Source organism: Dendrobates tinctorius, unplaced genomic scaffold, assembly GCF_039654945.1.
Source record: "Dendrobates tinctorius isolate UK_male_01 unplaced genomic scaffold, ASM3965494v1 ptg000048l, whole genome shotgun sequence".
In the NCBI taxonomy this organism is placed as follows: Eukaryota; Metazoa; Chordata; class Amphibia; order Anura; family Dendrobatidae; genus Dendrobates; species Dendrobates tinctorius.
This window is the reverse complement of record NW_027361716.1, coordinates 24,788,967-24,810,442: the sequence shown is the minus strand read 5'-3', so window position 1 is coordinate 24,810,442 and position 21,476 is coordinate 24,788,967. Positions and strand designations below refer to the sequence as shown.

Genomic DNA, 21,476 nt, shown 5'->3' with positions numbered 1-21,476 from the left:
GTAAGTTTAATATTCTTAGTGGACAGCTAAACTTTATCCCCAACCTGGAGGATGGGTCCAACAGCCTGTCTTCTATTCGCAAAAACTTTAAACTTTGTGACGACTCCTGGAGTGGACCCTCTGGGTCGTGACACCAACCCTCCCAGGGCGAGCTGACCTAGTGAAGACCACCCCCTATACAGGGAGTGTCAGGGGCAAGCCCCAGGGGGTGAGGCACCACGACTGCTGGCACAAGGCGGCCGGCTCAAAGGAGACACGAGTGGGTGAGTGTGTCTGCAGGAACGTGTAAGGCGGGAACACGTGGTATACAGAGACTTCATTCGTCCCGGTGTGAATGAAGCAGGATGCGTGCAAGGAGCACGTCAGAGCACTGAGTCAGGCAGCAGGTGTGCCAGGAGGTGTAACAGAGTACAGGAGCAGGGTGTGTGCCAGAGAGCACAACTGAGCATAAGACAGAGCGCAGGATTGGTACGTGTGCCAGGAGGCACAACAGAGTAAGAGACTGAGTACAGGATCAGAGCATGTGCCAGGAGGCACAACTGAGTATATGACAGAGCACGGAATCAGAGTGTGTGCCAGGAGGCACAACTGAGTATAAGACAGAGTACAGGGTCAGAGCATGTGCCAGGAGGCACAACCGAGTATGAGACAGAGTACAGGGTCAGAGCATGTGCCAGGAGGCACAACCGAGTACGAGACAGAGCACAGGGTCAGAGTGTGTGCCAGGAGGCACAACCAAGTACAAAGCAGAGTGCAGATTCAGAGCGTGTGCCAGGAGGCACAACAGAGTGCAAGGCAGGGGACCTGAATACAGCGCACAGCCAGGCAGGGACACGGTAGACCAAGCCAGGAAGCACAACAATAAGGGACAGCTAAACTTTATCCCCAACCTGGAGGATGGGTCCAACAGCCTGTCTTCTATTCGCAAAAACTTTAAACTTTGTGACGACTCCTGGAGTGGACCCTCTGGGTCGTGACACCAACCTTCCCAGGGCGAGCTGACCTAGTGAAGACCACCCTCTATACAGGGAGTGTCAGGGGCAAGCCCCAGGGGGTGAGGCACCACGACTGCTGGCACCAGGCGGCCGGCTCACAGGAGACACGAGTGGGTGAGTGTGTCTGCAGGAACGTGTAAAGCGTGGACACGGGAACACGTGGTATACAGAGACTTGGTTCGTCCCGGTGTGAGTGAAGCAGGATGCGTGCAAGGAGCACGTCAGAGCACTGGGTCAGGCAGCAGGTGTGCCAGGAGGTGTAACAGAGTACAGGAGCAGGGTGTGTGCCAGAGAGCACAACTGAGCATAAGACAGAGCGCAGGATTGGTACGTGTGCCAGGAGGCACAACAGAGTAACAGACTGAGTACAGTATCAGAGCATGTGCCAGGAGGCACAACTGAGTATAAGACAGAGCACGGAATCAGAGTGTGTTCCAGGAGGCACAACTGAGGATGAGACAGAGTACAGGGTAAGAGCGTGTGCCAGGAGGCACAACCGAGTATGAGACAGAGTAAGGGTCAGAGCATGTGCCAGGAGGCACAACCGAGTACGAGACAGAGCACAGGGTCAGAGTGTGTGCCAGGAGGCACAACCAAGTACAAAGCAGAGTGCAGATTCAGAGCGTGTGCCAGGAGGCACAACAGAGTGCAAGGCAGGGGACCTGAATACAGCGCACAGCCAGGCAGGGACACGGTTGACAAAGCCAGGAAGCACAACAATAATCAGGCACCTCCCCTAGGGGGAGGTCGTCTGATATAGCACATGACTACTACTGGTTCCGGGTCTGGACCTAGCCAGAAAGCACATGACCACTACAGGTTCCGGGTCAGGTCCTCCATTACCATAGAGAGGACCGAGCCCTATACAGCACTGACAGGAGTGCGCAAGCGCAAATGTGACATGTAGGAGGAGACCCGAGGACGAGAGCTGCGCGTGCGCACCTGACGGGACCCCCGGAGTGACCGCGGCTCCGGAAGAGATGACGTCGGGACCGAGGTCCTGCCCCCAGGTGAGCACAACGTGACAAACTTCCTCTGCGCCTCTCCAATATTTTTTTGTACCTGCTGCCATAATTTCCCCAACTGCTATACCGCTACATAAGCTCTAGGGCAACCAGAGTCCAAACGAGAGAACTCCCCGAAGTGTGGGCTCAACCCGTAATTGCAGAAGAACGGGAACATGCCTATGGAGTGATTACGACAGTTATTGAATGCAAATTCCGCTAACGGCAAGGCATCACATCAATCATCCTGTCTAGTAGCAGAAAGATAGTGCAAAATTTGCTCCAAAGACTGGTTGGTCTGCTCAGTCTGGCCATTGGACTCTGGGTGGTATGCGGACGAAAAGGACAATGTAACACCCAACCTCTTACAAAATGCCCTCCAAAACCTGGAAACAAGCTGCACTCCTCGATCAGACACCACACTCAAAGGTACACCATGCAACTGAACCAGATGCTGCACAAACAACCTAGACAAGGTCTCTGCAGAGGGCAAAGCCACCAAGGGTACGAAGAGTGCTTGTTTAGAAAACCTGTCCACCACCACCCATATGACAGTATTCCCCTTGGAAGGGAGAAGATTGGTGATAAAATCCATGGACAAATGAGTACATGGTCTATTAGGAATTGACAAAGGCACCAATTCCCCGGCCAGCCGATTATGGGAGCTCTTAGAAAGGGCACAAACTTTACAGGCAGACACAAACCTCCTCACATCCGACGCAAGCGAGGACCACCAAAAATACCTCGCGATGGCCCCCGAAGTAGCTGAGATTCCCGGATGTCCACTCAGAGCCGAATCATGGAACTCCCGAAGAACCCTGAGACGAAACTGAATGGAAACAAACAGTTTACCCACCGGTTTGGAAGGAGGAGGCTGTGACTGAGATTCTCGAACCTCCCGTTCCAACCCTGTCGACACATCAGCCGCCACTACCCCAGGTTGAAGATTGGAGGATGGAGGTTCGGGAGGGGATACCGGATCCAGACTCCGGGACACGACATCGGTCTTAACATTCTTGGACTCTGGGCGAAAAGTGATCAAGAACTGGAACCGGGGAAAAAGTGACCACCTAGCCTGCCTCAGGGTCAATCTTTTGTCAGACTCAATGTACGCCAGTTCTTGTGATTGGTAACCACAGTAATGTGATGAACCGCCCCCTCCAAAAAATGCCTCCATTGTTCAAAAGCCAACTTAACAGCCAGAAGTCCCGATTGCCCTCGTCTGTGGTGGTTGGTACGTTGACCAGTCTTAAGCCATGCGCCTTCTTTTCTAAGAAGTTCTCCCCAGCAGGTAGGAATAAGCTAGGATTATTGTAGGGACCTTCTAGGTACTTTGTAGTTTACTTTGGTCTATGCTATTGTAAGCAGGTTGCGGGATGCAGTGACAGGCAGGAGGCAGAGCAAGAGTTACCAAGATGTAACAATTTAATAGAACAGATTTTTTCACTCCTCGCCTTCCGCTGAGCTCCTAGTCCATAAACAAGTGCGGCTGAAACAAACATGGCCACAGCAGTACCAGAGGCAAATGGAAACGGGCGTGAGACAAGTGGAAGGGAAGGCCGCAGGAGTCTGTCCGGTACCCGGCTCTCCCTCCTTTGCATGTGCGCGGTAATCACAGTCACTGAGCGCATGGCACCTCTCTCTTCGGCAGTTATGGCGCACACGGCACCTCTCTGCTCAGCGGTCCCACTGCAGAAGGCGGTGACCTAAACAATGCAGCCTGTCGCAGCGCTGGCACTCGGGGGACGGAGTGCGCTGCTCACCTGGCTGCATGCTGCTGCTGGTTGGTGCCAAACTGCCTCCTGCTGTGTGTGCTTTTGCTTTTATCTCACCCCGCCTCCACCGGTCATGAGGTTGGTCCAGCTCCTCATTTATTCCCTCAGGCAACAGGGGAGGCAGCCTCAACAGTTCCGGACCCAGCTCGGTACAGGTACCCGCAGCCCAGTCCTCTTCCTTACACTATCATGCATGTTATAATGTTTTACTAACTGCTACAATTCTTTAATGCATTTTATTTGCTGAGTGTTTGTCACACTAGGTTGGGGCACCCCTTCCGACCAAGTACTGCAGTGCACAGGTGCCGGGAAAGGTCAGAGAGGTATGGCGCCTGTGCACTGCAGTACTTTACTCTGCCCTCAACAGGGCAGAGAATGTACGCTTACGCAGGAGCCGGGGCAGAAGTAAGAAGGAGGACATCATCTCTAGAAGGTGGGAGGCGCCGGACTGGACCGCGACACCCATCGGACCGGACCCCCGAATGAGTATAATCTAACTCGTTATTCTTATATTTCAGGTTACATCGGGGGCTTATCTACAGCATTACAGAATGCTATAGATAAGCCCCTGATGGCTGTGGTTGCATCTTATAGGCCAAAAATAGGGTGACAGATTCCCTTTAAGGATGCTTATGATGCCCGCATTAAGAACTTTTAGAGGCCTACTTCTAACATTCTTTGATATATATGTATACCCCCAGGGGTAAATGTTATTCTAGGATAACCACTCTTTAACCTTTTTCCGACATCGGGCGCATATTTAAGCCGACGTCGGACTCCCTCCCTTTGATGTGTGCTCCAGCAATGAGCCCACATCTTTCCCAGGATATGTCAGCTGTCTTGAACAGCTGATATATGCCCACAATAGCCGCGGGTAGAATCACGATCCACCCGCGGCTACTAACTAGTTAAATGCCGTTGTCAAATGCTGATAGCGGCAGTAAAATGGCGCTTCCGTCAATCGTGCCGAAAATACGCATACCGGTGACCCGCGTCACGTGATCGCGGGTCACCGGTGTGTCGGCATGACAACCCGAGGTCTCATGGAGACCTCTATGGTTGTCAGTGCCAGATTGCTGTGAGCGCCAGTGGTCGGCGCTCATAGCAGGTCAGCAATTCTACTACGTAGAGGCGATCTGACCATTGCCTCTATGTAGCAAAGCCGATCGGGCTATGGCAGCTTCTAGTCTCCTGTGGAAACTACTGAAGTATGCCAAAAGTAAAAAAAATTTATTTAAAAATATAAAAATATAATAAAGTTCAAATCACCCCCTTTCACCCCATTCAAAATAAAACAATAAAAGTAAAATCAAACATACACACATTTGGTATCGCTGTGTTCAGAATCGCCCGATCTTTCAATAAAAAAAAAGGTTTAACCTAATCGCCGAATGGCGTAGTGAGAAAAAAGTCAAAACACCAGAATTATGTTTTTTTGATCGCCGCGACAAAATGCAATAACGGGCGATCAAAAGATCGTATGTACACCAAAATGGTATCATTAAAAACATCTGCCACAAAAAATAAGCCCTCACCCAACATGAGATCATGAAAAGTGGAAACGCTACGGGTCTCAGAAAATGGCGCAATTTTTTTTTTAGGAAAGTTTGGAATTTTTTTCACCACTTAGATAAAAAAAAAGACCCTAGACATGTTTGGTATCTATGAACTCGTAACGATCATGGAGAATCATAATGGTAGGTCAGTTTTAGCATTTAGAGAACCAGCAAAAAAGCAAAACAAAAAGCAAGTGTGGGATTGCACTTTTTTTGCAATTTCACCGCACTTGGAATTTTTTTTCCTGTTTTGTAGTACATGACATGGTAAAACCAATGGTGTTGTTCAAAAGTACAACTCGTCCCACAAAAAATAAGCCCTCACATGGCCATATTGCCGGAAATATAAAAAAGTTATGGCTCTGGGAAAGAGGGGAGCGAAAAACATAAATGCAAAAAAGAAAAAAGCTCTGGGGGTAAAGGGGTTAATAATAAAAAAAGTCTGAGGCCCTACACAACATCTCTTCACAGTGGTATTGGAGTGCCTCCTTCTAATTTTTTGGCATCCCTTACACTTAATTCATGCGTTTACCCGTCTAGGAGACCCACTTCTTTGTAATGGGAAAAAATGCTTTTCTGCGGCTCCACCTTCTAGTTGAGGAACATTTTTGGAAACCAAAAGAGCCAGTGGGTTCTAATAGTATATGATCGGGTGCCTTGTTTTAGACTGTCAGGTGGTCGTCACATATTGAGTTCTCATATTGCATACAAGATTTCACAGCCGGGACAGGAAACTTTGTACAGTAAGTACGGAGGATCCTGGTCTTTTGCATATCAGGCTGAGTAGATGCAAAACGCTCCACTATATTCTCCAGCAGGGGTGATGAAATAACAGTCCTTGATGGTGCTAGGTTAAACTAATATTTTTTTTTTCAAGACAAATTCAAATAGATTATATTCTCTAAAAATACCGCTCTTATTTGCAATTCGTGTAAGGTGAGCTGTCGCAGTAGGGATATGGTATTACAGGTATCTACTGAAGGATTATTGCTTATAGTCCTTGATGCTGCAACATAACCCAAAAAAATCAAGGTAACATCTATTCCCTATTAATACCGCGGTTAGCGGCGTTTAGTGTAGGGATAGGTGATAGCTATCATCTGCTGAAAATGAGTGTTCATTCTGGTCGCATACATCTCTTCCACAGTCCATAACTTGATTGCTTTTTTCCATAAGCTCATTGATGGTTGTGTTTTTTACAGTGATCTGTACTCAGAAATTCATCAAAGCAGGAAAAATTAACTGATTTAATGTTTCGCTTCTCAGTTTCACTGTAGAAGCTGTAGGTGAGAGTTTGTGGTGGGAGACTTTATGCTGTTGGAGTGGGAATTGCCACTTCTGAACTCTCCAGTGCTTTGTTTCCAACCATTTGTTGGTTCTTCTAGAAATATATTTGGATCATTGTCCCGCTGGCAGACCCATTACCGAGGATGCAAACCTAGCTGACACTATATTGTAACCCAAAATCCTTTGGGAGTGAGTCTTCAAATTTCATGATGCCTTGCACACAGTCAGAGCACCCAGGGCCATAGGCAGCAAAACAACCCCAAAAAACCTTTGAACTTCCACGATATTTGACTGTAACTACTATGTTCTTTTATTTGCAGGCCTCATTCCATTTACAGTAAACACTAAAATGATGTGCTTTACTACAAAGCTCTATCTTGGTCTTGTCTGTCCACAACATGCCTGCTGGCCCTCTAAAAATAGTGGGGGCTGCCTGCTGGCCCCATATAAAATGTGAAGGCAAGCCTGCGTTCCCTCTAAAATTAGAGCGAAGGTTGCCTGATGGATCTTCAACAATAGTGAGGGCCAACTGTTGCCCTCTAACAATAGAAAGGGCTGCCTGATGGCCCTCTACAAATAGTGAGGGCCACTTGATAGCCCTGAAAAAAAAACAGTTTGTGACTTTTAGAGTCGCTCCTTCATAAATTAAACAGGTCTCACACACAACATGGCCAGATAGGGTACTAAAATGTGAAAAATTACATTTCCTAGTGAATGTTTTTTCACCATTGAAAGGAATGCAAATGTGCAAAAATGCAGCAAAAACACTTTATGTGAACATAGCCCAAGATGTGGAGGAGCATTTTTTTCACTTATTTATTTTGCCTTATATACAAGTCATTATCCTGGAAAGAATATGTGTTAACATTTTTTCCAGTAAAATCCATTTGTTCCTTGGTTTTGAATTTTTAAATGTCAGTCCGTAAATATGGTATGATTCTCTGACAACATTGTTCCCAGCAGCGACCAGGGATTCAGAGATGCCTCCAGGAGTCTTCCCCATGATGTTACAATGCTGCTATTTCCATTGATTTCATCAAATTTTAGGCCCCTCCAGACCTTGCTGGAAAAATGCTAGAGTTCTCCTTGACTTCCATTACACTCGCTACTCAGGTCGAGCACTCGAGCATTATGATTTCATCGAGATTTCCCTGTCATTGTGATCTGTGACCCACGTATGATATTATTTTTCTTTTCTATTTTATCTTGTATATCCTAGCCATTGTTATGCACTATGGTCAGAGGAAGGCACTTGTTCAGAAAAGCGTAGCCTAGTTTATGAAAAATGAATAATGTCTTTGTAAGGAAACACTGGACTCTTCTTATTCTTCAGTTGCTAAAAGTGACGCAACTTCACTTTAGTATACCCTTTGTGTATTTTTGACTATGCCAAAATGTTAACCTCATTTTTTGTGACTTTTGGTTCCAAGTACTATTTAAGGAACCTTCACCTTCATGAAGGTGCCTGAGAAATATTGTAGCTTGTTTTTAACACGCTTGCTAGTTCTCAAGTCCCAGTCGCCCTCGTCACTCCTCGGATCGCGGTATCGCCAGATGCCAAGCATCTGAGTTCGGACTCGGTGAGGCACCTAGTCATGCCCTCACCAGGCTCTCCTTGGATCACAGTAAAGTGGTTCCACCACCCAGTATGTTACAGTTTGCACACACCATGGAATCAGCTGGTTCTCAAGCTTCCTCTATCTTTGACTTGTACCTGGAGGTCTCCCACCAGAAAAACCAACAGGACAAGATCCTATACTACCTGTGAAAAGTTAACACCCATCTAGACAAGCTGACAACTCCGGCCACATCCGCATCTACTCAAGCTGTAACAGTGTTGTACATGCTCAAACAGTCTGCCAGTTATGTACCTGGCTTCGGACCCCGTCTATCTGATCTTCCACGCTATGGTGGTGACCCGGCTCTGTTTCAGGGGTTCATTAAGCAGTGTATGCTACATTTAGAACTCTTGGATCATTAGTTCATCTAAGATCGGGCCATCAGTTCATTATGTTCCACCTCACTGATGAGGTTTGGCATGGCTTACCCCCTATGGGAGAAACCTGTACACCTGGCTCCTACCTTTCAAACACCGGTTATGCAACAAATCTCATCTCCGGCACCCTCTCCTGAGTCCAAGCAGGTATATCAGGTGAAGATGACCAAGCATTGTCAGGAGGTCCGCTGACCTGAGAGAAGGTGCTTCTATTGTGGCAACCCTGAGAATGTAATCTTCTCCTGCCCGGAGAGACCAGGAAACACTTGAACCTAGAGTTTGTTGGAGAGGTCACCCTGGGAGACAATCACTCCTCTTCCTCACTGACTGTCAGTATCTATGTCCTGTGGCAGCATCCATTTTGTCGAGCCAGCCTACCTCGATTTCGGTTGAGCCAGTAACCTCATTCAACAGGCCAGAGTGGAACCCCTTTCTGAAACCATTCATTGCTGAGCTTGTAGAAATCCGAGTAGAAACACTACACTCGAAGAAGGTTAATCTCAATGTGATGTTAGGCCTGTCTAACCCTCTGCTCCTAGGTCTGCCATGGCTGTGAAAACATGAACTAGTCTTGGATTAGAGATAAGGATAAGTACTCCAGAGGGGCCAGGAGTGTCATGAGAGATGTTTAGTTTCCATTCATCCTGCTCGACCTCTGCCTTCTAGATCTAATTTACCTGTCTTGCCTGCTGCATAGTGAACATATGTTGACATTTTTGATAAAAAGGAGGCTGAGACTCTATGACCTCATAGGCCGTATGACTGTCCTATTGATCTCCTACCAGGCGCTTCTCCCCCCATGAGGCCGAATCTATCCCTTGTTGCAGGCTGAGACCTGTGCCGTGTCCGAGTATATTGAAGAGAACCCCTCCTTTCTCAGGGCATCAAGCAGGGCCTAAACCTTCTGCAGATGATTTCCCAAATCAGGGCTGAATATCACAATATCATTGAGGTAAACAACGACGTACTTTTTGTGAGGGGCTAAAATCTGGTCTATGTCCCTCTGAAAGGTAGCTGGGGATGGAAGCAACCATAAGGTGTAGAAGAGGCAGTCTTCTCCTTTCCACTTTGAGAGAGAAGGATTTACCAGTAGCCTTTCGTTACGCGCACGTCAGTGATGTATCTGGCTGACCATAGCTTCTCTGTAAGTTCATCAATGTGGGCATCGGATAGGTGTCAGATTTAGCCACCTCATTTAGTTTCCTGCAGTCTTTGCAGAAACATCACTATCCACCAGGCTTCTGCACAAGGGCTGTGCAGCTGAACCCACCGCTCTTTGATTCCTCAATGATGCCCAGGCTTAACATTCTGCTCACCTCCTTCAAAATCATCTCGCAGTGGGCTTCTGGAATTCTATAAGGTTTTCACTTCACCTGCACATGTGGTTCCATCAGGATTTCATGTTCAACAACCTGTGTATGTCCAGGAAACTCCCAAAACAAGTCCCAATTCTACTGTAGCAGTTCTCAGCACTATTGTTTCTGAGCCGGTGACAGTGTCTTTACCACTGTGACATCCTCTGTCCACTTCTGGCTTGTCCAGGAACCTGGAGTTTCAACTGGGTTCCTCTGTTGCCCTGCCTTGATGGGTAGCAGCACAAGAGGATTCTTGGGAGAGGTGGTAGGGGTTAACTGGCAGGGGAGACACGACTTTCAATACCTTAGGATTTCCCAGTGATATCTGGGCCATTAGAACCTCCGCATGACCCCTTCTTGAGTTTTGTCCTCCCCCAGATGGCCACCTAAGACATCTGAATGAGCCCTGTCCAACAGCCTCTGTTTATAGGGCCGTGGTACCAACAATTGCTGCACTATCTCCTCTGTCACCTTAGTAAACTGGTACAATAAGTCCCCACTCAACATGAAATAGGGATCCCTGGTGTCAGCCCCGATTCCTGTGTTATTCAATAAGGTAAGTGTCATAAAATGCATGTTTCTTCTTGAGGTAGGTCCCTATATTGAGTGGTGCAAAAATTTTCTCTGGTCACCTCTATCTGAGTAATGCCTGCCTCAGAGTATATGACCTTCTTCTCTTCTCTCATTACGCAGAAGGGAAACCCGCCGCACTTTGGGGTTGGTGAGATTTTTTTTTTAGGACCAACCCATTTCTTACTTGAGCAATTAAGGTCTCTGACCCTCCCCAAGTCCCAAAACAACACAAAGTCCCGGTATATGATAATTTACTGCAATAAATCCTGGCCCACGCCAACCTAATGGGTACTTCGGGCCATCTCAATTACCATCTAGCCACCTTCTACTCAGAGATCAATTGGAGAGGGAATGTGGCCTCATGAGGGTCACCAAACTCCCTGAATCTAGTAGCCCAGTCATTTGCAGACCATTCTCCTTTACAGGACAAGCTTGGGGCCCCTCGCCGGGTTGACAGTCCACACTACAAGCTGGCAATGCATAGAATGAACACCGTCATACCATGCTACAATCCATTTGCTTGGTGGTCAGGGGACAATGGGCAGCTATTTGGCCTGTGCTGTGACATCTCCAGCAAATTTCATCCTCCGCCCTCGGCATGACCTCTACTGACCCTTTGGACTTTGAATGCCCCACCTCCTTTTTAACCTTCAACCCCCAGAATGGAGGACCCGTCAACCACCTGATACCTTTAAACCAGTCCGACAAAGTCATCGGCATTCTGGGCATCTCCCTGGGCAACCCAAGTCTGCATTTGGCTGGGATGGAGAACGCAAACCGGTCCATTACAACTCGCTCCACGATCTGCACTGGTGTAGGGGTCTCCTGCTGTAACCACTTTTGGATAAGGCGCAGCAGATCAAACATTTGGGAGCAATCGACTCGTTGTGCCCTGACAGACATTGTCACTTCACGCGAGCCAAAATTTCTGTTTTCAATTTTGCATATTCTTTGGCATTCTGTAATACCAAATCATAGTAGGCTCTATTTCGACTCCCCCCCCCCATTAAGTATGATGCCAGAACTTCCGCCCATTGCTCTAGCTGGAGTTTCTCCCTATCGGCGAAACTTTTAAAAAAGGTTAAAAAGGCCTCTATGACATCAACCCGGGTCATTTTCTGCAAGGCTCTCCTCATCACCTTACAGACAAAGAAATCATCAGCTGACAATGGGGTCAAAGCTACCACAGTGCCACGAAACGCCTCTGTAAGTAACTCAATCTGCTGCTGTTGTCAGATCTGTTGCATCAGCAGCTTATTTGTCTGTTGCGCCAGTTGTTGCAGCTGTAGCTGTTGCTGGTTAGGTTCTGTTGGCTTTGGACCAGATGCTTTATGAGCTCCCCCATCCTTACAGCCACCTTCACCCAGGACACGTAGTTTGTCAACAGCGGTCTCACTTGCTTCCTGATTATCTTGCTCTCACTCCTAGCACCAACTGAGGTAGATCAGCTCACTCAGCTGCACATAGAGGTAGACACAGGAACCATTTCTATTTAAAGTTCGGCTGGTTTATTTCAGTCCTCATAAACCAGGTTACCAGGAAACGTAAATACAGTAGATGGCACACACATCACCTAATGACTCAGAAGGCTGACTATTTACCTTCTAAACCCCAACTCACCCTGGGGAGGAGATATACCGAACAGCCTGCCACCTGCTCTTCAGCTGTTTACTTAAAAACCTAGCCTTTAAAATGGCTGATTAACCCCTCTCAGCACTTAGTGGGCAGGAGCAATTTCCCTAGGTTCATATCACTGAAGCGAACAACCTCAGTGAAACATATTTCCCATTGAGAACTTTACCAGTGACTTTGTCACAGTGGTTTTGGAAAAATGGCAAGACCTCTAATATAAGAGTTCTAGCCTTGGTCAGAAGGAGGGTCTTCTGGTGTTCTGTGACTCTTTTTGCACTTACACAACTTCCACTAGCTGCACAGACTGTTGTTTTTGGTGATGGTTGTAGATCTGTAACCACAATAGTCTACACAAAGATTAAGTCTAGGTTTGTAGAAAATAAAAAGTAGAAAGGTTGAACTTTTTTTTCAAACAGTTGAGCCATATGGAAGATTTTAACATGTATTAACCCTCTACATATGACTTTGAGCACATTTGAAAGCTAGAGCGAAACCAAACCTCACAAACCTTATTTAATTTTTTTTTTAATTCAAAATGTTTCAGTCTTACAAATAATGACTTTTTCCTGCTGAGGTTACTACTTTGGCATTAATCCTCTATTGTACCCCTGGATTACTGTAACCTAATTGTATTGTTTTGAATTTTTGGTATTAAATTGTATTTTCTGCACCATTGTGCTTTTCTGTGATTTAACTAAACCATTAATCAATTTGTCCATTGCCTCCCACCTTGGAATATCACCGTTTTCTGCTAACTAAACAAGCATATTTTCTCATCTAGTTCATTTGTTCATTCCATAAGGATCCTATTAAGTGCAAATAGAGAAAAAAGCATTTCTCCAGATTTCCGACAGCTGTGAGATGCAGAGCATGAATAGTCTATTCACAAAGCAATGGTAACATGTTGCTTGTGCTGGTGCAGTTGCACTGCCATTCTAGGGTGCCTAGGAAGCCCTAGTAGGGTGGCACTTTTCTCTATATACATTCATCCCAGAGGATAATGGTGTGTTGCTATTGAGATGAAACTAGGACTGGTGTGACCTACTGTATGATATTCTAACATTAATGGACACAAACATGCAGCATTTACAGAAGAGGTGTAGGGTGTAGTATTTGTGACTATGAGTGTCTTCAGCTACCAAGCTCTGGCTGGATTTGTAGGTATATTACTAAATCAATGTTTGCCTTTAGGCCCTTAAAGTATAGAAGACAATTTTTACAGAACATAACACCAAGAAGTGACCATATACAGTCATGGCCAAAAGTATTGACACCACTGCAATTCTGTCAGATAATATTCAGTTTCTTCCTGAAAATGATTGCAAACACAAATTTTTTGGTATTATTATCTTCATTTAATTTGTCTTAAATGCAAAAACACAAAAGAGAATGAAGCAAAAAGCAAAACATTGATCATTTCGCACAAAACTCCAAAAATGGGCCGGACAAAAGTATTGGCACCCTCAGCCTAATACTTGGTTGCACAACCTTTAGCCAAAATAACTGCGACCAACCGCTTCTGGTAACCATCAATGAGTTTCTTACAATGCTCTGCTGGAATTTTAGACCATTCTTCTTTGGCAAACTACTCCAGGTCCCTGATATTTGAAGGGTGCCTTCTCCAAACTGCCATTTTTAGATCTCTCCACAGGTGTTCTATGGAATTCAGGTCTGGCCTCATTGCTGGCCACCTTAGATGTCTCCAGTGCTTTCTCTCAAACCATTTTCTAGTGCTTTTTGAAGTGTGTTTTGGGTCATTGTCCTGCTGGAAGACCCATGACCTCTGAGGGAGACCCAGCTTTCTCACACTGGACCCTACATTATGCTGCAAAATTTGTTGGTAGTCTTCAGACTTCATAATGCCATGCACACGGTCAAGCAGTCCAGTGCCAGAGGCAGCAAAGCAACCCCAAAACATCATGCCTCTTTTTTCTCCTGTAAACTCTATGTTGATGCTTTTGCCCTAAAAGCTCTACTTTTGTCTCATCTGACCAGAGAACATTCTTCCAAAATGTTTTAGGCTTTTTCAGGTAAGTTTTGGCAAACTCCAGCCTGGCTTTTTTATGTCTCGGGGTAAGAAGTGGAGTCTTCCTGGGTCTCCTACCATACAGTCCCTTTTCATTCAGACGCCGACGGATTGTACGGGTTGACACCGTTGTACACTCGGACTGCAGGGCAGCTTGAACTTGTTTGGATGTTAGTGGAGTTTCTTTATCCAACATCCGCACAATCTTGCGTTGAAATCTCTTGTCAATTTTTCTTTTCCGGCCACATCTAGGGAGGTTAGCCACAGTGCCATGGGCTTTAAACTTCTTGATGACACTGCGCACGGTAAACACAGGAACATTCAGGTCTTTGGAGATGGACTTGTAGCCTTGAGATTGCTCATGCTTCCTCACAATTTGGTTTCTCAAGTCCTCAGACAGTTCTTTGGTCTTCTTTCTTTTCTCCATGCTCAATGTGGTACACACAAGGACACAGGACAGAGGTTGAGTCAACTTTAATCCATGTTAACTTGCTGCAAGTGTGATTTAGTTATTGCCAACACCTGTTAGGTGCCACAGGTAAGTTACAGGTGCTGTTAATTACATAAATTAGAGAAGCATCACATGATTTTTCAAACAGTGCCAATACTTTTGTCCACCCTCTTTGTTATGTTTGGTGTGGAATTATATCCAATTTGGCTTTAGGACAATTCTTTTTGTGTTTTTTCATTTAAGACAAATTAAATGAAGATAATAATACCAAAGAATTTGTGTTTGCAATCATTTTCAGGAAGAAACTGAGTATTATCTGACAGAATTGCAGGGGTGTCAATACTTTTGGCCATGACTGTATTTTGTATCTGCTCTGAAAACAATTATGGCTGTTGGTGGGTGGTGCACAGTCTTTTGGAGACGTCTCTGAAATTGTATGTATTGAGATATGGAAATAGCACTTATGGATTACCACTACTAAACAAAAAGGATGATGGCACATATACCAGCAAAGTAATTGGAAATCAATGTGAAAGTCATGTGAAGAATGTCACGTGAAACCATCCAACCATTGCTTTATCTTCTATGATTAAAAAGATCAGGTTGAATGGCAACAATCCAGGTATATTCTGGATGACAACTATAAATCTGCTGTTGTCGACTAATCTCCAAGCTGCAAGCTGAAATCTAAGGCTAACCCCAAACTAATCATCTCTGCCACCATAGGCAGGAGTTTTACTCCGCTGTGACATGAATGCTGCTGCACAGGCTGCAGCCTCTCCTAAGCCTTTTTTTGGCATTATGAAAGTTTCCACAGTTTCTGCCTGCAAAGAGTAATTTCTACGATCAATATGGCAAACAGATGACAGCTCAGTTTTCTTCAGAAAAGAAAATTAGAGTTGGCATTAGGGAAAAAACAAAATATTGTCAGCGACAATCCTCTTCGGTTCCAATAGCTGTGACTCTGAGGAACAAGCTACATCGGGAAATGGCCACAGGAAAAATGGCTGATGACTTCAAAAAGACCTAGCTGAATGCTCAGAATAAAGGCCGAATGCCTAAGTAAATGTGCACCGTTCTTGTTTGAATCTCAATCCAGTCTGATCACCACTTGGCATAAGGAATGATAGTCTTCCTTTTCGGAGAACATTGGCTTATGCCTTATGGATTTTTTTTACCTTTTTCTGAAGCTAAGACAAACCTCCTCACCCATTCTATATATATATATATATATATATATATATATATATATATATATTTACATTGTTTTACAAACTTCATATAATCATAAAAAGATAGAGATATATTTTATATTCACCAAAGACTGGCTTTTTCTGCCTTTTCAATCTTCAAGAATTTCCAAAGAGCTTTATGAAACCAGAAAAAGTTTATTTTTCTTGTCTTTCCAGTAAGTTCTGTAGCTTGGGGCTTCTCCATTTAATACTAAAGCTTTTACTTTTCCCATTTCAGTTGTGATTGAAGATAACTATATCCTGCCAAAGAATTCTTCCCATCTGTAAAATAACACACTGAAGACGGTTTAGTGGTTTATTTGTGGTGAGACATAGTTCATGCCAGAAGCATGAAGAAGCCTTTATAATCTTGGAAAGTAAGTTCTTAACCACAGTTGAGTCCATGACCTTATACTTTAGTGGCATTCCGAAAGGTAGAACTTTCTTCACATGTATTGGGCAGACATAATATGTAAGACTTTTCTAATTTCGGGAGCTCATTGTTTAAGTCTACATTGAACATACTTATTAACGTAGTTTCTTGAAATTCTTTACTGAAAATCTGACTTATCTTTCTGAGTGGCAAATTCCAACACCCTAATGAGGTGCCAAACTGATTTTTGTTAAGGAGGATCTCTTTTCTGTGCATGATATTGACCCAAACAGAATCAAACAGTGTGAATAATTCTCAGAAATAACAATTATTCCAAAGTAAATATTTTGCATAACACCGACAAATTCAGTAGAGCAAGCTGCATCTATTATCAGCTAAGACGGCTCAGCTCCAATGGTTGTACCTTTTCCTTAGGGGACTATGAACTGGATATACTTTATTACATTCCAGTAATGTATACCATGCGTGCTCATAACATTAAGCTTAAAGTGACTACTCGCTGTATAATATCATATTAGTTTTAGGTCTTATATTATGTGTTGCATTTTTCTGATATACAGCTCTATGTACAGACTTAAAAGATTAAAATTCTGACTGCTCGCACATAACAGTAAGGCATTCGGTATATTTGTAATGGTGTATTGTATGCATCTGATGTTTTTTTCAGTTGAGTTCTGCCTGAAACCCACCCACTGAAAAAGCTCCAAAAAATGAACATAATGCAACATGATGAATAAATGAACATAATACAAACCAATGTAAAAGAAAATTGCATATGCTGCTTTGCACTTTTTGTGGCTTCTTCTAAACAATTAACGTTTGAAAAGTCATGAAGCAGCTACAAGAAGCGGCCTGACCATTCTTCTGGCAGCTTCCTTTGGGAAGTCACCTTTAGTTTATATATAGAATGTAAAAGTGAGATGCCAGTGACAAAGCCACAGCATAAGAAATCCGGATAGATGTCGCAAAAGATGCTTCAGGAACAACACCTTCTACAAGACATTATGTGTAGATACCATAAAGGAATTGAAACAGACATGGCATCTAACAAGGTGTCTCTCAAACTCTGGTCAAGTGTCAGACAGTGTCAAAGATAAATGCAGGCTCCACAACCTGTCCTATTGTGCTGTTGTGGGTGTCTGTGAGGCACACCCTCTAAAAACATTCTGTCCTGCCAACACTACGAGTACCGACAGAGTGCTCCAGTCACTTTGTCCTGGAATTGCTCTAAGTCTCAGTGAGCTAACGTGGCTGCAACTTTTCACAGATCTTAACCTCCCGTGGTCATGAGTGTGCAACATGCATGACATGTATATGGGCCATTTGGCACTTCCAGCTTATTTTTAACAGGAAGACCCAAATTCACATTCCGTGGAAACAATCTGTGGTTCACCAAACAAAGTAATCATGGTTTAAAACAAGAGGATACATAGGTGGCGATAAACTTACATAATAAGTAGGAGAAATAATGATATACAGTGGGTATGGAAAGTATTCAGGCCCCTTTAAATATTTCACTCTCTGTTTCATTGCAGCCATTTGGTAAATTAAAAAAATAGCTCATTTTTTTCTCATTAATGTACCCACCCCATCTTGACTGAAAAAAAAAAGTAAACATTTTTGCAAATTTATTAAAAAAGAAAAACTGAAAAATCACATGGTCATAAGTATTCAGACCCTTTGCTCCATATTGAGTAGAAGCACCCTTTTGAGCTAGTACAACCATGAGTCTTTCTGGGAATGATGCCACAAGTTTTCACACCTGGATTTGTGGATCCTCTGCCATTCTTCCTTGCAGATCCTCTCCAGTTCCATCAGGTTGGATAGTGAACATTGGTGGACAGCCATTTGTAGATCTCTCCAGAGATGTTCAATTGGGTTTAGGTCAGGGCTCTGGCTGGGCCAGTCAAGAATGGTCTCAGAGTTGTTCTGAAGTCACTTCACTCCATTGTTATTTTAGCTGTGTGCTTAGGGTCATTGTCTTGTTGGAAGGTGAACCTTCGGCCAAGTCTGACATCCAGAGCACTCTGGAAGAGGTTTTCATCCAAGATATCTCTGCACTTGGGGGCATTCATGTTTCCTTCAATGGCAACCAGTTGTCCTGTCCCTGCAGCTGAAAAAACACCCCCATAGCATGATACTGCCACCACCATGTTTCACTGTTGGGACTGTATTGGGCAGGTAATGAGCAGTGCCTGGTTTTCTCCACACATACCGCTTAAAATTATCACCAAAATGGTCTAATTTCGTCTCATCAGACCAGAGAATCTTATTTTTCATAGTCTGGGAGTCCTTCATGTGTTTTTTAGCAAACTCTATGCGGGCTTTCAAATGTCTTGCCCTGAGGAGAGGCTTCCGTCGGGCCACTCTGCCATAAAGGCCCGACTGTTGGGGGGCTGCAGTGATAGTTAACTTTGTGGAACTTTCTCCCAGCTCCCTACTGCATCTGTGGAGCTCAGCCACAGTGATCTTGGGGTTCTTCCACCAAGGCTCTTCTCCCATGATTGCTCAGTTTGGTTGGATGGCCAGGTGTAGGAAGAATTCTGGTGGTCCCAAACTACTTGCATTTAAGGATTATGTAGAACACTGTGCTCTTAGGAACCTTGAGTACTGCAGAAATTCTTTTGTAACCTCAGCCAGATCTATGCCTTGACATAATTCTGTCTCTGAGCTCCTTGGCCAGTTCCTTTGATCTCATGATTCTCATTTGGTCTGACTTGCTTTCCAAATCAAGTCCTATCATTTTAATTAAATACAGCTGGACTAAAATGAAGGAATAGAGCCATCTCAAGGAGGATCACAAGGAAATGGACAGCATGTGACTTAAATATGAGTGTCTGAGCAAAGGGTCTGAATACTTATGATGATGTGATGTTTCGGTTATTCTTTTTTAATAAAATTGCAAAAATTTCTACATTTGAGCAAAAAATGAACTTTTCTGATTTTACCAAATGGCTGCAATGAAACAAAGAGTGAAAAATGTAAAGGGGTCTGAATACTTTCCGTACCCACTGTATATATCAGATAATCAAGTGAATAGCCTATAAACGAAATGTGCAAGTTGTAACATCAAGTAAAGGAATCAGTAAGGCAAAACACAGAAGGTGTAGGTAGGGTGAATTAACCTGGCATATTACCTTTAAGTGGCAGACAGACCCCGACGCGCGTTTAGCTTTTTCTTAGGGGAGAAATTAGAGCCTGAAATGAGCTAAGTATCATTGGTGATTTTTCTATTGTTACTTGGCTTTACATAAGGTGTATTTCTTTTAAAAGTGGCAAATTTTGCATTTGTGTCCCCGCAATATTTCTAAATTTTTTAAACAAATACCGTATTTTTCAGATTAAAAGACGCACTTTTTTCCCTCAAATTTGGTTGGAAAATTTGGGTTCATCTTATAATGCGGATAAACCTTACCGGTCGTGGTGAAGCAGGGTCCCAGGGTCGCTGCTGGAGGAGGAAATAGTGGACCGTTGTTGCAGGCCGCAGGCTGGGATGAGGGGGTGTTCGGATGTGCAGCGTGCCACTGCGGCTTTTCGGTGCTGCTGGTGTCCGATGATGCGAGTGTCCAGTGCTGCGGGGGCTCTGCCAACATTTTGTGAAAGGGAAGAGCCCCTGCAGTTCCATGGTTTCCTATGTGGTGGACTCTGGGAAAATTGCTGCCGGGGACGGTGCATGCACAGATGGAGATCTTGGTACCAAGATCTCAGGAGAACACCCCCTCATCTCAGCCTGCGGCCTGCAGCGACGCTTCATTCTTGCCTCCCTCTGCAGCGACCCTGGGACCCGGCTTCACCGCAGCCACCACCATTTTATTAAAAAAGTTTTTTCCTGTTTTTCTCCTCAAAATTTGTTGTGCCTCTTATAATCCGGAGCATATTATAATCCGCAAAATACAGTATGTTTCAATAAATCTAGTATTTTTATGGCATTTGCTTCCTTTTTCTTTCTGGTTTATATATTTATGGAAGTGCCACAAATCTAGGCCATTCTTTTGGGTGTAAGGGAAAGATAAGATTGCACAGCAACCTAACAAATTGCTATTTAAAAATCCACCAAATTGAAGCTGTGTATCAAAGTGCAAAGTGCGTTCTGCATTGTAACTTCTTATTGACTGGAAAGAAAACGAGCACTGACTATGAAGAGATTCAAGAAAAGTCAAATTTCTTACCTGAAAAGACCCGGCATGATCATCTTCTTTTTCCCCATCTTTACCCTCCTTTAGTGCAATGAGTGTAAATCCTCTAAAGTAGGCAGGTGTAGCAGCAGCGAGCGTTACTGAAATATGAAGACAATACATAGAGAAATGAGCTGTACTGTCCAGTGGTCTACAGAAAGTAGTACAGAACATGTGGGAGGTATGAGGGATTCCTCAACTATCATTTTTATACTTCATCATCCTGATCCAACAATATATTTCTACACTGCTGGAAATGGTCACCACTGTGTTTCATGACAATCAACATTTTTATTATTTTAAGAAATCAGAAGAGATGTACAAAATTAGTTGCAGGAAGGGCCCAACTTGTAGTTTCTAGGCTCCAATTAAAGAACTGCAGATAATAAGAGACACAAGGGTAAGTTCACACGAGCGTATGAAAAATCTGTTCGATTTTCATCCCGAAAAGTGGGACAATTTTTTTCTCACTTGTCCATGTGCAAGCTCTTTTCTACTCGGCAGCTATCAATCGTTTACAGGACCGTTTACAGCTTCCTATGTTACATAATTGTAATTTATCCGTAAAAATCAGATGTTATACTATGGCTACGTAAGTCATCCGATTTGCTTCTCGCACACACAGACTTGAACGGGGGAGTCTCACCTGAATTTCAGAGCATACTGGGAGTTTTTCACATGCAAATTGAGACAGTGAAAAAAAAATCATTCATCTGCACTTCCCCACTGAATAGCAATAATTTGAGTGCGATCCACTTAAACGAAAGCACTGGGATGGAAAATAGACTTGGTGGCACGAGCACCTACAAGTAATATGCCAACAGCAGCTCTCAGCCTAAATGCAAGCTGTTTTTTCATGGCTTACATCAGGGGTCCCCAAGCTTTCTTACCTTGAGAGCCACATTCCACTATGAAAGTTGGTTGAGAGCCACATTGCAGATAAAGACATAGTCAAAGCCAATTTACTAGTAGAAAATGCTGCGGAATCTGCACAAAGAATTGGCATGTTGCGGAAAATCAACCGC

The 21,476-nt window shown here is 44.2% G+C and overlaps 1 protein-coding gene across 2 annotated transcripts in view; it reads right to left on the bottom strand.

The window, feature by feature from the left end:
• Positions 1-21,476, bottom strand: part of SPON1 (spondin 1) — a 744,565-nt gene that overhangs the window by 539,922 nt on the left and 183,167 nt on the right. For both annotated transcript variants that reach the window (XM_073576349.1, XM_073576350.1), the window contains exon 2: positions 20,446-20,552. In XM_073576349.1, the coding sequence (XP_073432450.1) occupies positions 20,446-20,552 (107 nt within the window). The remainder of the gene's footprint in view (positions 1-20,445; positions 20,553-21,476) is intronic.